General features: G+C 38.7%; 1 protein-coding gene across 1 annotated transcript; it reads left to right on the forward strand.

Moving 5' to 3' along the window:
• Positions 1–9: 9 nt before the first annotated feature.
• LOC307166060 (uncharacterized protein) lies at positions 10–17,359 on the forward strand (the record flags this gene model as incomplete). The annotated part of the gene is made up of 4 exons (XM_079884174.1): positions 10–25; positions 1,283–1,569; positions 16,083–17,235; positions 17,314–17,359. Exons 2-4 carry the CDS (start codon positions 1,452–1,454, stop codon positions 17,357–17,359), a joined length of 1,317 nt encoding a protein of 438 aa, XP_079740300.1. The 5' UTR covers positions 10–25; positions 1,283–1,451.
• Positions 17,360–19,015: the final 1,656 nt, after the last annotated feature.

Below are 19,015 nucleotides of genomic sequence, written 5' to 3' on the forward strand. Positions count from 1 at the left end.
GGCTGTTACAGGACGTTTCAGAGAGGTATGTTTTTTTGTGTAGTTGTCTCAAACTTTTTATATACGCGGTTATTTGTAAATGCTACTGCTTATGCTAATGCTACTGTTTATGTTACAACACGCAAATACAATTGATTAACGTTACATACAATCGTTTAAACTCAACATTACAATCCTCGATGGGGTTATTTGATCACTTCTGTCTCTCTCTCTCTCTCTCTCTCACACACACTCACACACTCACACACACACACACACACACACACACACACACTATGAACAAATACATAGAGTGAATTAGAGTATTTGTACATACATTTGACAGTAATACATTATTTAGCCGAAAAGTTAGTAACTTATACTCAATCTAAGTCGTCCTTTAAAAGCACTAAGTGCAGCCATAGTGTAGTGAAATAAGAGACTTGATAATAGAGAACACAAATAAACCTCAACTGAACAATTAAAGGTTAGTTCACCCAATAATTAAAATTCTGTTAGTAATATTACTCACCCTTGTGTTGTTTTTGATGAAATCTGAGACTCCTCCATAGGCTTCTCTGTAATTTAAACTTGCCGGTGAGAAAGTTAGTAAAGAAGATGTTTAAAGTAGTACAAGTGTCTACAGTGGCTCAACCATACGTTTATCAAGCGACGAGAATACAAAACCTTTATTAATTTAAGTAATCTCTATTTGGTTCTTTTTTTTTTTTTTTTTTTTGCTATTAAAAAGTATTCTCGTCGCTTGATAAATCATGATGTTTGTCAGTTTCTGCACATAAAAACTGTTACGTGTTAGAGATCTTTTCTTTGTATTATTGGTTGTTTTATCCATGTCATATTGAGATAAATAACAGTATTATCTTTTAATAGAGCAGTTTTACAGGCTTTTATCATCTATCCTGAGTCAAATAATGTGTTTCTAACAGCAAACACTCAGAATAAAGTGAGATGATCTGCTGATGATCCTGAATGGCTTGTTGAATGAGTGTTGATAGTCTGAGGCTCATCAATATTAACAGATCTGCTGAAAACACTCTTTATTTCATGACAATAGTTCCTGTTTTCACCTCATTTATTATGCTGATGTCTTCAGATCTCCTGTACATTGACACTTAAAGCTCATTTCATTGGTGTCAATAGACTGAGAGTAATTGTTGGTTTCTATATAGAGATACAGACATAAATGCTTAAATGTCATTTAGCATTAAAACAAATAATATATTAAAACAAACTCAGTAACTGATATATTTTTTATTTGTGCAGATCGGTAATTCATCATCAGTGAAGCTCCTCCCACAGCAATCACATCATCAGTGAAGCTCCTCCCACATCAATCACATCATCAGTGAAGCTCCTCCCACATCATCACATCATCAGTGAAGCTCCTCCCACTGCAATTCTCCAATAAATGCTGGAATATTCCCATCCGTCTACAAGTGAAGACGAGCACAATGCATCAGGAAGAGCTGAAATCTGTAAAGACTGAGTTTATTAAAGAGGACAGTGAGAACATGAGTGATCCAGAACCCTGCAGAATGAAACACACTGAAGATCCTGAAGAACAAAGAGGTTGGTGTTTATTCTTCATTCATTCATGATGCTGAAGAACATTCCTGTTAGAAACATTCAAGCACTTCTTCACATTTAGATGCAGTTACACTATGGGAAATGGTACAAAGTGTTCTTGTTTGTTTACAACAAATGGTCAGTAAAGGGAGGTTTGAGAATCTGTTATATTGATTGTCAACATCAGGTCCTACAAAATCTTTGAGCTGTTTTATTTTACAATTATAACTGGCTCACATTTTTTTGCAACCATGTTACCAAACATTTTGACAGTTCTCAATTTTCGATTAGATTTCTATTCACAAGCTTGCGATTCGATATCGATTGTTTTGGATATACTGAGATAAAGTACATGGCAAATGTTCTCAGGGAAAGAAAATCTCTCAAATAATGCTGTAAACTACACATGGGAGTCAGTTGGTACTACACTACTATAATATTGAAGGTTAACATTTACTGATTTGTACACAAGTTTTACGCTTAAATTACATTCAAGGATGTTTTTTATGATAATAAAGTTATACTAACTTTACAATTACATAATCATATTTCTACCTTTAAACGGCACCTATTATGACCCTTTTCACAAGATGTAAAATAAGTCTCTGTCATATTGTTAAATTCGCTGATAATCGGGTGACCAGATGGCAAACCAGAATTTAAAAACCCGACAAAGCTATGGGTTCACGCACAACTTTCTCATTCGTCATGACGTTATAACATTTCGTCTCGTCTCGTTTTGGTCAACGAAAATTAAGAGACATTTTAGCATACTTTTTATTTTGTAAACCACATTTAGTCTTGTTTTTATTCGTCAACAATATTGCATTATACATTTATTTTAGTCATCTTCACATGTCCAACATTCTCGTCTCGTTTTTGTCAGGTGATAAAGGTTCGTTGACGACAATATTTCGTCATAATTTTCGTTGACAAAAAGAAACACTACCTGGAGGTGGTGGACACACACAAACTCAGACACACACACACACAAACCTGGAGATTGAGGTGGACAAAAACCAACACACACCAACCTGAACCTGGAGGTAATAATAATGTCTAGTCTGGTGGCTCTGATATAAACCTACCAACGTCCTTTGCCATGATTTTTGGAATGACTGATTGCGAGAGGAAAAAATTACGTTTTAGTCGCAAACATCAGTTAATGGAAACTCCGTCATTTCGCAATAGTTGTTTATCGATATTTAGAAAAAAAAAAAAAACGCAAAAGTTTTGCGCTAATCTGTAATGGAAACGCGACAGCGCTTAACATAGACTAACTTCTCAGAGTTATGTTAAGCAACAGTGTTCATTACTAACCATTCAACTCCGGATTGATTCTGGAATCTTCGCTGGGGGAATAAGCATTAAGGCCCGTTCACATCAAGGACGATAACTATAAAGATAACGATAAAGATCTAATTCTAAAAATCGTTCTCCATATTAAAGAATAACAGAGTTCACACCACAACTATAACGATAAAGATATGAGGAACGATATCGTTGGGATCACTTTCAGAATGATTTTTTTCCAGCTGTCAAACGATAAAACACTGACAGCCAATGAGAATCCATTCTAGCAGGTCATCCATTTTTGCTACTTTGAAACTGCAGCGCGGGCGCGCGCGTGCTTAGAATAAAAAGACCGTTATCGGTCATTGGTGTGGACGCATATAGTTATCTTTATCGTTATCTTTATAGTTACCGTGCTTGGTGTGAACGGGCCTTTAAGCGGCAACAATCCGTCCTGTAACTAACGCATGCTCATATTTTGATTCAAATCGTGCGGTAAGAGACCGGAGGGGTTAGTCGTGCCTCCGTTGTCAGTTTGTGAGAGAGAGAGAGAGGGAGCAAGCAGCTCTACAATAAAATACAATTTTACCCATATTAAATAGTTAAAAAATCTGAATCAATCCGTGGCGGTCAGCGTTGATATTGAAATTAATGAATGTATGGGAAACCATATATATATATATATATATATATATATATATATATATATATATATATATATATATATATATAATATATATATATATATATATACGGTATATATAAAAAATATATAGGGCCGGGACTCGATTAAAAAAATTTATCTAATTAATTAGAGGCTTTGTAATTAATTAGCCTAATCGAAATTAATCGCATTTTAATTGCATATAAATATTTGAACTGAGAACAGTGAGAAGTAATTTTTTTTCACATGGATTTTTAGCATACCATTGAATAATGACTGAATACATAAGCTTAAGCAACAAAATATTGTTTATTTTTGTTCAACCAAGTCCAACAGACCAGTGCAATTTTTGCCATTAAGTGTAGCAATAGCATATTTAGAAACAATTTAGAAATAGTACATTTCAGAAATTCAGGTAGCTTATAGGTGCTGGAACCTTCTGTAAACTGTTTTTTTTTAAAGGGTACATAACATGCACAGTTTCACCTAATCTCATGTTAATCTTGAGTACCTATAGAGTAGTAGTGCATCCTTAATATATCCAAAAAGTGTTTAGTTTTATTATATTTATAATAGAAAAATACAGCTTTCCGATTCTCTCCGGAAAAAGCCGAAGTCCTGGAGGCGGAGCTATAGAGTCAAGCGGTAGTGCTTGATTTCCAGCAAAAGACAGAAATCTGATCCAGTTGTACTTACATGAATGGGGTCTTTTATCACTGGGACCACTCCACGTTTTAATAGCAAACGATTTGCAAATCCAGCGTCGACCTGGGCCTGGTTAATAAAACATTCGTCACTGAAATGACCAGAACACACAACCGCACTTCCTACACTCCGTTGCTGCCCCAGAAAAACAAACTGCATCCACTGTTCCTGTAACACTGGGTTCTTTAGAAAACTGAACACGGTAAGCTTTCCCTCACATCCAAAAACACACTTTTTTGGAGACATTCTTGAACAAATCCTATGCAGCACTGCCGATGATTTCCTGTTGAAGCGCGTTGATGTGCGCGGTCTCGCTCTCCTCTAGTCGACGTGTGCGTGGGCGAGCTTTTCCGGGAGAAATGCTCATATAAGGAGTTCCACTCTGGTCTACGTCATTAGATCCACGGTCGAAAAAAAACCAGCCGAAACTTGTACCAACCCGGAAGTAAGATTTTCGGCACAGAAATTCTCCGTTATTCGTCCAAAATATTTTTTTTCAACTTTGCCCATGTTTAGCATGAGAATCCATCTCTTTAACACTGTAAACAACTCTGAATACATGAAACACCATTGTACCCCCCCTTTAAGTAAAACACAATACTGTCAGGTACATTCAGAACATTGGAAACCCTGACTATTAGAAAACATCTCTCTGTTGCTTCAGAGGCCATAACAGATCCAACAGGTCCAACTCTCAATAACCTTGGCCAAAACAATAAAGAGTTCAACATAAAGTGCCAGTTGCACCAACAACATAATACATAGATCAACATAAAGTGTACCATTTAAAAAAAAAAAAAAGTGCCAGTGATTGACCTCAGTCCCCATTCTTCCAATATCCTGATGAAAAATAAATCTCTCTGTTGCTTAGACCACTGTTTGATCAACATGTCAGTAACAACAACCCCATTGGCCTCAGGATACCTCTATGACTATTTATACTTCTCTTTCAGCCAGTTGCTGAGACAAACTAGCTTGTTCACATTTTCAGAGCTCAAGGCTGCCCTTTTCTTTTGAACTACGTTACCTGCCAGTGAGAAAAGTCTCTCGCAAGGGACAGAAGTGGCAGGGCTGCCCAGATACTTGCGGGCCAGGGCAGAAAATTGTGGATGGGCTCCCTCATGAGTGGACCATCACTGACTGCAGTGGGCAGTCTGTCTCACTGATGGTGGGCTCTGCCCTGTAGCGGGCCAGAGCCCCGTTGGGACCCGCTTCATCCTCTGATTCAGAGTCGGAATTAAACAGCAGGATGCTCCTCTTCCTTGCTGGCTCCTCTGTGGGTTCTGGAGTGGCTCTGTTTGGTTCTATTTGCAGCAGTGCCTCAATGCTGGTCCACACCCCTCCTCGCTCTCCTCTTCGTAGACACTTTAGGTCCTTAGAATCAGAATCAGGTTTATTGTCACATCACAAATTTACAGAGTAAAAAGATGGGTGAAAATAATTTTCATACATGGTTCCCATAGAAAGAAAAGGGGGGAGGGGGGGAGAAGGGGGGGGGGGGGTGCAGGGGAAAGGGGGTCAAAAAGAAATAGAAAAGAAAAACAAAGAAGACCATTACACATGTTACCTTAAAGCGTGGGTCGAGTGCTGTAGTCACCCTGAGCCATCCATGGTTGAGTGTATCTTGGCGTTGAGACAGGTCCTTTTTAAAGTCACCCTTGAACCTCAACACATAGGCTGGGTCATCATCTGAGACCTCCATGGTGTGGGTCAGGTGGCGGAGAGCAGGTAACACAACAGAGCACGAGACATAAGTCTCACCCCCAAGGAGCTCAGTCACATATCTGCAGAGGATAGTTTAGGAAAGTGATTAATTATTGTGCCAATTAATAGTAGATTAAAAACAGTAACAACTTTATACTATAGTCATAGTGATATTGATATTCAGTACAATACATTTAAAAACAGTTGATGGGTGTTTACCTGCATGGTTTAAGGAGGGTCTCAAGCCTCTGCAGTCTGTCCCACTCTGCTGTAGTAAACATGGTGAGATTGTGCTTCTGTTTGGCTAGAGTATTCTTCACAGCCTCTTGGTTCTGCACCAGACGAGAGATCATAAACAGTGTCGAATTCCACCTTGTGGAAACATCCTGTATCAGTGGCTCTTTGTCTTGTTCTAGTTGTGTTTGCTCCTTGTGCAGTTCCTCTGTGTTTGAGGGGCTATGTTTAAAATGCCCCACTATTTTACGGCATCTTGCCAATGTGGCTGTGAACCCGCTGTCAGCAAGGCAAACTGTGATGGTCCTCTGCAACACGTGAGCAATACATGGCATGTGCTGGAATGTGAGCTGTCTCATCGCAGCGATCATGGTTCGGGCACTGTCTGTTCCAATTGTGGTGACTTTTTGTGTGATTTCCCAGGCCTCTGCCACAGACTCAAAATCTCCAGCCACGTTTTCAGCAAAGTGCCTAGTGGTGGTCTTCTGGATAGTTAAGGCAAATGAGTGAAGACGCCACTTGACGTCAATAAAGTGTGCCGTCACACCAAAGTAATTTGAATTGCTTACAGAGGTCCAATGATCCCCAGTCAGGGCAACAAACTCGGCTTTCTCCAATAAATTCTCTTTATCTTCCTTTTCATTGTCATAAAGCTGCTGGACTCTTTTTGTCACTGTCTTTCTGGATGGCAACTCATATGTTGTGTCAGACGACGCAATCTGTAGTACATTTTGCAGGCCCTTATCTTCTACCACTCCAAGTGGTCTACAGTCGAGTGCAATCCAGTGAGCCAGGCCGTTGGTTATTTTTTCAGAAGTGGACTTGGTTACCCTGGTCCTTAAACCAGTCATCTGGTGGAGTGTGGGTTGGGTGTGGGCACTCGGAGTCGGGCTAACGTCCACGCTAGCTGCTATATGTTTTGCGTTGAGGTGATACTTGAGGCTCGATGTGCTGCGGTGATATGCGAATTCCTTGTTGCATAGCTTGCACACAACCATGCTCTTATCGACGCTTCCATCCGTTCGTTTTTTATAACAAAATTTCCCCTCCAAGGGGCCAACCAAAGCGGTCTCGTCTGCTTCTTCGTTCATGTTCACTGTGGTTTGTTGTTGTCTGAAGTCATGAACGCTAGTTGGTGCTTCAGTATAATCGGTCCGCCGAAACTCATCCAGTGAGAAACGTTCCGTGGTGCAAAAATAAGTTATTAAAAATGAGGAAAAATTTTTTACGCGTTATTTTTTGTGTAATTAAATAATCGTAATTAACACGTTATTTTTTTGTGTAATTAATCTTAATTAACGCGTTAAAGTCCCGGCCCTAATAATATAATATTTTTTATATATATATATATATATATACATACTAGACTACTTTTACCATGCTGTGTTTTATTATAGAATATAAAAACATCATGTCGAACATGTATACAAGCACTGAAAGGTTGCCTACCATTCTAGTTCACATTTCAAAATGTTTCTGTCTATATATGACATTAGGCTTAGTTCATGTTTTTACTCCAAACTCATTTCATAACATACATTTTAATCTGGCACCACCAGTTTTTATCTTACTTTAAAAATAGTCTCATCTTCAAATCACGTTCTTCTAATTCTTCTGAGGTAAATCCAAGGTAAACAGCACAGCACAGCACAGCACAGCACAAGAGTCTTCCAAATTCGATGAAAAACAGAGGAGTAAGTTCCCGAAGTCTCTGATTCTTTGTTTTGAGGTAATGAGGGCGTTTACAGAACTGCGTTACTCCGCATGGATCATTTGCATGTCAATCGCTCATGCGTGCGTGGTCAAATTAAAGTTAATGAGGACGCGCTTAAGGAAACTGTACATGCCGCTGCTTTCGTATGGATTACTTAAAAATAGATTTTTTTTTAATATAATTTGCATACTTTAAAAATAGAGATTCCAAGCGTTGTATGTGTTTGAAGTCTGTGTGACAAACATTCCCTGAGTTACAGGTAATTTTCTGTTGCGTTTCAGAATGAGTTTCACACAGACAGAACGCGCATCATGTTTATTTTCTTTTTTTTACGAAAAACACAATATTTTGTTTTTATTATGAGTGTACACAAACACATTTAACAGTTTTGAATGATGTACAACACCAGTATGTAAAATCAACAGAGTATTTTGCACTGATATGAAAAAAAAAAACGAGCAGATCACACCGGCGTGATTGCCGACCCCAGGGGGTTAAGGCCTCTCTGTATGCAATCAAGCTCTCTTTCCATGAAATGCGAAATACCTCTAGTTTTGTTTTCTTCCAGTTGTGCTCCATTTTTCTGGCTGCTCTGTTAAGGGCTTGAGTGTGCTCGTTGTATCATGGCGTTGGATTATTTTCTTTAATCTTCTTTAAGCGCAAAGGAGCAACTGTGTCTAAAGTGCTGGAAAAGAGAGAGTTAAAAGTTTCTGTTGCAATATCTAGTTCTTCTAAGCTATTTGGGATGGCGTCCCGAGATAACAACAGAAAAGCAGATGGGAAATAATTAGCATAGCTGCTGTTCATAATATTAATGCATTTGATCCGATTCAACTGTAACCTAAAAGGTAATTATTATGTGAATGCTTGGCTTTTTTTTTTTTAATTAGTACTTTATCTGCAACCAATACTTACTCTGATAGAAAATCAGCAAATTCTTTGATAAAGTCTATATGGTGCCCTGGTGGCCTGTATACAGTAGCCAGCACAAATGTTAAACGTGATTTATCATTTACACTGTAGTGGTAAATTTAGCAACAACACTTCAAACAAATTATATTGTAAGGGTAGAATTCCTGCAGTGGTTCAAGCTGCAAGAACTGCCGAATGACTAAAGAAACGTTATTGGCAAGATGGTAGAAAACTGCACATTTCTTGTCTTTAACCACCCACTGCCACTTATACCAACGACGGAAATAAGACGGAGAGCGTTGCTATATAGAGAGTGACGATATTGTATTGCAATATGTAGCACTTCAAAGTCAATGCCAAATCAAAACTAGTACATTAGTTGCAATTGAAAATGTTTAATGAAAAAATATGGTTATGGTTACACTTAAAATAGTTACAAAATATATGTATGAGATGATGATAACTTACATTATTAATTGTAAGGTAAGGTAGTTTATTTATAAAGCACAATTAAAAACAACGGGTAGTTGACCAATGTGCTGTACAATTTATAAAAACATGCAAAAAGCAAATGTACAAAAACATTTATACAATATAATACAAATATCTAACTACTCTCATAAAACAAACAATCAACTAACTCAGCTATTTGGTTTAGACAGGAATGCCAGTGAAAAAAGATGAGTTTTTAAAAAAGATTTAAAAGATACCACTGTGGAGGCAGTTCTAATATGCAAAGGTAGCCTATTCCAGAGTTTCGGTGCCAACACTGAAAAGGAACGATCACCCCAAAGTTTGCGTCTTGACCTTGGGACAATTAGCATTTTCTGGTCAGAAGACCTAAGAGATCTTGAAGGAGAGTATATCTGCAATAGATCTGAGAGGTAAGGTGGTGCCAGACCATTTAGAGATTTAAAAACAAACAACAAAATCTTAAAATCAATCCTATAACGGATAGGCAACCAATGTAAAGAAAACAAAATCGGAGTGATATGGCTCCGCTTCCGAGATCCTGTCAGCAATCTAGCTGCGGCATTTTGAACAATTTGCAAACGTCTCAAAGTTGACTGATTAATTCCTGCATACAAGGCATTACAGTAATCTAAACGTGAGGTCACAAAAGCGTGCATTACTCTCTCTAAGTCTTCAAATGACAAAAATGACTTGACTTTTGTCAAGGTTCTTAACTGAAAGAAACCTGATCGCACAACAGCGTTTACTTGTTTGTCAAATTTTAGTGTGTTATCAAAAATTACCCCCAAGTTTTTCACCATGGATTTACAATAAATGGATAAAGAACCTACATCAACCCAGGGTGACTCAGAAACATTAGAAGGTGCAAACACAACAATCTCAGTTTTACATTCATTTAGATGAAGAAAATTTGCAGCCAGACAAGTTTTCAAATCATTCAGACATGCTAAAAGGGGCCCTAATGAATGATTGTCTTCCTTTTTTACAGGCATATCTGTGTATCATCTGCATAGCAGTGAAATGATACTCTGTGTTTTTGAAAGATAGCACCAATAAGAAGCATGTATAATGAAAACAAAATGGGTCCCAAGATGGACCCTTGGGGTATCCCACATTTAAGAGGGGCAGACGAAGATGTAAATTCCCCCATGGTAACTGAAAAACTTATGTTTGTTAAAAAAGACTTAAACCAATTTAAAGCAATGCCTCGTATCCCTACTAACCTCTCAAGTCGTGCAATAAGAATTTCGTGGTCTATAGTATCAAATGCCGCGCTCAAATCGAGTAACACCAAAACTGCCGCGTTTCCAGAATCTACAGTCAATAAAACATCATTAAGAACTTTTAAAAGTGCAGATTCTGTACTGTGATGTTTCCTAAAACCAGACTGAAATTTTTCATAAAGCAAATTTTCATTTACAAAAGACTCCAGCTGAATGAGAACTGCTTTCTCTCGTATCTTTGAGAGAAATGACAATTTTGAAATAGGTCTAAAATTATTTAACTCATTTGAGTTCAAATTGGTATTTTTAATTAAAGGCTGCACCATAGCATGTTTAAAAATGGCTGGCACAGACCCTGATACAAGGCAACTATTTATTATATTTAAAACACTAGGACCGACTGTATCAAAAGCCTGTTTGATTAGCTTTGATGAGACTATATCTAGTGGGGAGTCTGATGGCCTTAACTGCTCTACTATTTTTACCAAACTAGGATAATCAAGAACATCAAAGTGATCAAACACCACAGAGACAGATGGTGCAGCTATAATATCACAAACAGCCAGAGGAATTTGAGACCTAATTTTATCAATTTTTGCAACAAAAAATGTTTTAATTTTCACACATATCCATCGACATATCAGGCACAATTACATTGGGTGGATTTATAATAGAGTTTATAGTACTAAATAGTACTCTAGGTCTATGACAGTTTCTCTCAATAATATCAGAGAAATACTGTGCTTTTGCTGCTTTAACAGCACCTTGATATGTCTGCAGGGAGTCTCTTAATATATCATAAGACACTTGGAGTTTGTCTTTCTGCCATTTACGCTCTGCCCTCCTGCAGATTTGTCTGAGTGTGCGTGTATTATCATTTATCCAAGGTTCTACCTTAGTTTTTACACGCCTTGCCTTCAAAGGTGCAATATCATCTAAAATGGTTTTGCATACAGAATTAAAGGAAAACCGCAAAGACTCAGGGTCTGAATAGGATAAAGGTGGATCAACCACATTAAAGTTATTTTCAAACATCGTAGCGAACTCATTGATGAAACCCCAAAAGTAACTGGTTTGTGGTCAGAAAAAACAGCATCACAAACATCCACATAACATACAGACATGCCATAAGACAAAACTAAATCCAGTGTGTGTCCATGCTCATGTGTAGGAGCATTCACAGATTGCACAAGATTAAAAGAGTCAATGAGATTCAAAAAGTCCTTCACCAGGGGGTCTGCTGGACAGCACACATGAATGTTAAAATCGCCCATAATTAGAAACTTATCAAATTTCAATAAAATTTCCCCTAAAAATTCAGAGAAATCCTGAATAAAATCTTTATTAAATTTCTGTGGCCGATAAATCAGCCCGCAAAACACTGGCTCATCCAATTCAAGCTGAAAAGTCTGCAGTTCAAAACTTGGAAAAAGTTCAGTTTCCACAAGACGACAATGATAGCTGTTTTTAAAAACAGTTTCTAGACCTCCACCCCTGCCTGTAGCCCGAGGAGAGTTTATAAAATTACAATCTGAGGGAACAAGGTTGGCAAAAGGACTTAAATCACCAGTAGATAGCCACGTCTCAGTCACAAATAGTACATCCAGTAATTTCGATGTAAGGAAATCTCTCAAGATAAACGTCATTGCAGAGTGATCTCACATTAACCAATGCCATTTTGATCAATAAAGAGTCACCTGCTACTGACTGTGATGCATAACACAGTGATCGAAAGTTTCGGAGATTTACACCCCTACCTTTACGAAGATATGGCATCGTATGTATAAGTTGTTGTTTGGTGATGATTGTCGGAACAATTTGCCTAAGCGATACATATGCTGGCTCCAGTGAGCGCCAATGAATGAATCGACGATCGTCCCACGCGCCATAGCCATGATGGTCGAAATTGGACCTAGATTCCATCAACAGTTTTGCCTTGAGTTTAACAGAAAGCCCGCCGCGTTTTCCACGTCTTCTTCTACGCTTCTTCAGCGGAAAAGCGCAGGGGGCTGAGAGCCGATACAGCGCCAGTGGCACAGCAGACAGATCTGGATGAAAGTATGAACATGATCCTCCTCGTTCTTTACCCGCCAGTATATCCACAGTAATTTTAATGTTAATAAGCATTTGCCGATCATAAACCAAAATAGCAGTAACATCCTGGACCAGGAGCGAGACGAACAAAACAAACACAAACAGAACAGGTACAGGTAGCAGACGGCCAGCCACACACAACGGCGCCATCTTGGATTAGAAGGTTGTACCCAGCATATATGAAAAATGTTACTAGAGAGAGAGAGAGAGAGAGAGAGAGAGAGAGAGAGAGAGAGCCAGCCCCCAAGAAAGGGACCCAGAGAAGAAGATGGCCAAAGCATCAAAAAGCCAGAGCAACAGTTACAATCTTCTTTTATCCTTTCCTTGACCATGTGACTAAAACCCAAATGTGAGACATTCAAACTGACCAATCAGATAATTACACTCCCACCACTGTACTAAAGGTGTGACAATTCATCGACCCCCAAAGTACAAACATTTGGCCTGCAAGCCTAGATCACTATCAGCCCCATCTGTGCCTTAGGAACTCCAAATGGTCATTGTGGCAGAAAGAGGGGGTAGAAAAACAGTCAAGCAAATATCTTTGTTCATTTAAAATATCTTGGATTATTTTCAATCCTACATATTTAAATCAAGACTTCTCAGTAATTCTGAAGATATTACTATAAATCACAGCAACTCCTCCCCCTTTGCCTTTGAGACGAGGTTCATGTTTATAACAATAATCTTGCGGGGTGGACTCATTTAAAGTAATATAATTATCTGGTTTTAGCCAGGTTTCTGTCAACACAGCACATCTGGATTATTATCTGTAATCATATCATTAACAATGAGTGCTTTTGAAGTAAGGGTCGAATATTCAGCAACCTGAGCTTTATCATTTGTTCATCCGTATTATATCTTGTTTTTTATTTGTTGAACATCAATTAAATTTTTACCTTTGAATGTGTTTTAGGAGTTTTTTGTATGTCCTAATTCAGGGAACAGACACAGTCTCTATATGATGATATCTAGGTGAAAGAGGCTCTATGTGATGGGATTTATCTGACCTTGGTGACGTGAAACAGCTAGCAGACGGTCGGTTTAGCCAGTCTGTCTGCTTCCTGACCTGAGCCTCAGATTGTCATGTTTGAGCTCTAAGACTATGTGCCATATTACTAGAGAGAATAGCAGCACCATCCCAGGTCAGGTCTGCCCCAAAAACTTTTCCAATTGTTGAATTCGATAACATTTTGCGTACACAACCTCGACTGCCAGCCATTGAGTGAGGACAATCTACTAACTATCTCATCACTCCTGGAAACAGGACGGGGGCCAGAGCAAATTACAGTGCCTGACATCGTACTTGCAAGTTCACACACCCTCTTTAATTTTAATTTTTGTGATCTCCGACTGGCGGAGTTTAACATCATTAGTGATGACGTGAATAATAATCTTAGAGAATTTACGATTAGCATTAGCCAGCACTTTTAAATTTGCTTTGATGTCAGGCGCTCTGGCTCCCGGCAAACATGTGACTGTGACACGTTCCGTGTAATAGAATCCCCAATAACTAGGGCACAATCAACAGGGTTCTCAGTGGGTGTTTCACTGAATGGGGAGAATCTGTTTGATGAGGTAATCGGAACGGAAGAGCGGTGTTTTTTCACCCAATTGCCCTGCTGCACGGGCTCTGCAGCCGGAACCGAACAATGTACAGAGTTCACTAAGCTAGTCGCATCCAATATATTGTCTAAAGCCCTTGCACTCTTACAATTAACCTTGATTAAAGTTGGGATGTGTGTCTCTAGTTCTGAAATCTTCTCCGCCAGCCTGACTATCTCCCTGCATTTATCACATGTAAAACCTGTGCTATCAGAGAAGGCTATGCTATACATGTTACATGAGGTGCAGGTGACAATAAGAGGAGAAGATGACATGACTCACCGTGTTTGTTGATTGATACTCACCACAGTTTTTTGATGAACTCGTAAAAGGCGCAAAAGAAAAAGCTAAAATTAAAAATAAATAAAGAGCGCATGGAAGGCGCAAGCGCGCTAGAGAATAAAAATAAAATAAAGAGCGCACGGATGGCATGCTAACAGGCTAGCAAATTACTAGCGTGTTGTGCTAGCAATAATGATTTAGATTGAAGCTAGCGATGTCAGGTTAATGTGTGATGTTGATTAAAGGGGTGGTTCGGGATTTTTGACATCGGACCTCAATGTTAAGTCAGCCTGGTTGTTATTCATCAGTGGAGACATTTTAAAAAAAAAATTATCCAGTCCTTATATTTGGATAGTTAGCCGATGCTAGGCTAGCGCGAGTCAATGGTAGATGCGTTAGCCAGCCATTAAAAACAGTTTTACCCACTCCACAGTGCACCAAACGCAAATCAATTATAACACCAAACTATCGATGCAAATGTTCGTTGAGAGAATAATGTTAGAAATCAAACTTACCTTTCATCTCAATGATCCCAAAGGAACTAGTTTCTCAGCAGCTGCGGAATTTTACTTTGCTCCGGTTAGTAATGCGGCGAAAAGTAAACACAGAACAGACGCGCACTACAGTGTGTGTAGTACATGTGTGTACCGGCTCACTCGGTTGCCTAGGTAATCAATATCACTCCGCTGCTGCTGTAGACAAGGCTTATGATTACAGGGAACAAATTATAACTAATGCAATGTGATGAAAGGTAAATTTGATTTCTAACATTATTCTCTCAACGGACATTTGCATCGATAGTCTAGTGTTATAATTGATTTGCGTTTGGTGCACTGTGAAGTGGGTAAAACGGTTTTTAATGGCTGGCTAACATCTACCATTAACTCGCGCTAGCCTAGCATCGGCTAACTATCCAAATATAAGGACTGGATAATTAAAAAAAAAAAAAGTCTCCACTGATGAATAACAACCAGGCTGACTTAAAAATGAGGTCCGATGTCAAAAATCCCGAACCACCCCTTTAAGTTATATTTAGTATAACTAACAAGGAATGATAGTAAATAATGATTAAAAACAGAAAGATACAAAGCTTACAGACACAAACCAATGCAACGCAGCAGCAGCACAAGGTTACAAATACATCTGACTAAAGTAAATTAGAAACAAACAATCCTTCAATTGGTAAAGGTTTGGCCATTTTTTTGTACATAAAGTACAAAACATTGTTCATTTCAAAATAGATTTTTTATGTAGCCTATTAAATCTCCTGTTGTTTATGATGTCATCTGTTATAATAAACAACAGTCAAGATGAAAAAGAAAAACAGTTCTTGAATTGAAAACGTTATGGCACAGTTGTATGTTTAATGTGTTTATTACATTAGATAAGTGTGTCATTGATCAAATATTTTAATAGTTCTCTTGACAGAAACATGGGATTTGTGCCTATAATGTTTTAAAAGTAATAATTGGAAGATCTATGTTCCTCATTCATGAAGATTTTCAGGGACATGCATAATTTATAAAAACTCATCAAAATGATGATCCTATTTCTCTCTTTGAATTTTTATGTACTGAAAATGCAATTAAACGTTTTTTTTCTTTCATTTCAGACCTGATGAAAGTGAAGGAGGAGAGTGAAGAATTGAGTGAAGTGAAGGAGGAGCGTGAAGAACTGAGTGGAGTGACGGAGGAACATCATGTCAAACCTGGAGAAAAACCTTTGAGTCGCTCAAAGACTAAAAATACATTTTTAAGTTTCACAGCCAAACATAGTCTTGAGATTCACATGAAGATCCACACCGGAGAGAAGCCGTTCTCATGTAATCAGTGTGGAAAGAGTTTCTCAAAAAAAAAACATAATCTTGAGCGTCACATGAGAGTTCACACCGGAGAGAAGCCATTCACATGTGATCAGTGTGGAAAGAGTTTCACAACCAAACAAAATCGGGAGATTCACATGAGAGTTCACACGGGAGAGAAGCCGTTCTCATGTAATCAATGTGGAAAGAGTTTCAAAACCAAACAACAATGGGAGATTCACATGAGAGTTCACACTGGAGAAAAGCCGTTCACATGTGATCAGTGTGGAAAGAGTTTCACAACCAAACATAAGCTTGAGATTCACATGAGTGTTCACACCGGAGAGAAGCCGTTTTCATGTGATCAGTGTGAGAAGAGTTTCACAAGCAAACAAAATCGGGAGATTCACATGAGAGTTCACACTGGAGAGAAGTCGTTCTCATGTGATCAGTGTGGAAAAAGTTTATCAAACAAAAAAAATCATGAGCGTCACACGAAGATCCACAACAGAGAGAAGCTGTTCATATGTGATCAATGTGGCAAGACGTTTCTTTTGCCATCAAACCTGAAGGCACACCTGACAGTTCATACAAAGGAGAAGCCACATTCATGTTCTGTGTGTGGAAAGAGTTTTTCAGTGCTGAAATATTTACAAACACATCAGAAAACTCATACTGGTGTGAGAAAGTACATGTGCTTTGAGTGTGGGAAGACTTTTACTAGAGCTGAACATTTAAGACGGCACCAGAGAATTCACACTGGAGAAAAACCTTACAAGTGTTCACACTGTGACAAGAGATTCAGTCGGTCACAACATCTGAAAACACATGAGCGGATCCACACTGGTGAGAAGCCGCACACATGTGATCAGTGTGGAAAGTGTTTCACTACTAAAAGTCACCTGAAGAGACACATGAAGATCCATGCAGTGGAGAAACCACATCACCACAGTCTGAGATCATGGTAAGTAGTTCATCTTTATGTGCTGAGCAACAAAATATCTTCTGTGTAAGTTAGTCACAGTCTCTTCTCCACCTATAGTTGGCGCTGTTTCACTGTGGCTGCTGTTGAATCATCCAGGTCGTGAATGAGGTGAATGAATGAATCCGACACCTGATGTGATTGTAAAGCGCTTGGTGTAGGGATGTTGACCGATGGTTGACCGTATCAATGTTAACCGATCAAAGTTGTCGGTAGTCAGTTAAAAAAAAGAAAGTGATCTCTAAATTAGGCTATTATAGACAGTGGACTAAACGCTATAGCCTACAGTTAGCCATCTCTTTCCAATATCTTTTTGTGTAAAGTGAACAAATCCCTCACTCAATTTTTCATAACTCGCCTGTTTGTAGGCTACTTAATAAAACAATAAAAACATTTGGCGCAAGGTCACAGCACTTGGGTTCGCGGCTCGTGCGCTCACAAGGTTTGCGAAAAGTAAAGGCTACAGGCTAAAACACTCGAGGTTAGAGCCAGGGCAGACGACAGGATGAAGCCTGCAAAGAAAAGTAGTGTGTGGGATCATTTCACCAAAAAGAATGACACGGATGTAAGTTGCAACTTGTGTGATACAGTGCTTAAAGGGACACTGTGGAGAAATTGTGTTTTTGTCAAACAGCGACCCCTAGAGTCGCTGTGGAATACTTGCACTGTCGTAAACGAGTGTTTGTTGTCTGTTAACAGCTCTGATAATCGAAAGCTAGCTAGACATATGTGGAAATTATTGGACTGGTCTAATTATCAGCAATGGATGAATGAACAGCATGTAAAAAAATGACATACCACAAGCAAGCGCAACAACATACAACATAGAATGCAAACAAGTTTACAAATAAGAGATTTATTTACTGGCCACTTTGTGCGTTTTCTCAGATCGGATAGCTATCAGATTTATCAAAACCATTCTATTTACACCTGGTCACATAAATGTGTTTTTGCGAAACGGATTTAAATCCGATCTTCAATTCTCGCGCTATATGCAGATTTAATGGAGTGCACGTCACCGAAAGCAACAGATATGAGCTGCATTTTATTGATCATCAGCTAAAATTTCAAAATCAAAGACCGCAATAAGAGAGAGCAGCAGCAACAGCCCTGGTAAGATCATTTAGTTTCTTTACTTTTAATGATGATGATTGTGTGTTAAGCATCTGCGACTTACTTTCACTTTTATTTGCGATAGTTTGCACGTTGGCTTGATGAATTGATGCTCAGCTTCTCATCTGCGGTGATGCGTGTTCCAGCGCGTCGTCATATCTGGCAATAATATATAGCCTATAACACGCTCTCACATGTTTTTTAATTATTTATTTTTTAGCATTTTTGGGAGGAATACAATTTACATATGTGGTTTCAACAACCATATGCATTTACACTTGTTCAGTTTCGTCTGGAATGCGTCTCAGATCTCCTCCTGAAGTGGTTTGAGCGATCGGATTCAAATCCATCTTGAATGCTTTTCGGAGGGCATTTACACCTGTTTTTTTCATGATCGGATAGCTATCCGATCTGAGAAAACGCATGAAGTGGCCAGGTCTAAACACAACAGCCCCCATGACAAAAACATACGCACGAAAGCCGAAAACAAATGCTGGTTGGCATCTCACGTCCATAGACAGTATATAAACGCTCACGTCCGAATTTGAGGAAGTGGTGGGGGAAGTGACGTATGCCGTAAAGCAGTCGAATTTTGTAGTTCTTTTTGTGCTCTGGTTACTACCCGAACCCCGAAGTTACGTAGTGCCAG

This window comes from Squalius cephalus, assembly GCF_949319135.1.
Source record: "Squalius cephalus genome assembly, chromosome: 1".
Lineage (NCBI taxonomy): Eukaryota > Metazoa > Chordata > Actinopteri > Cypriniformes > Leuciscidae > Squalius > Squalius cephalus.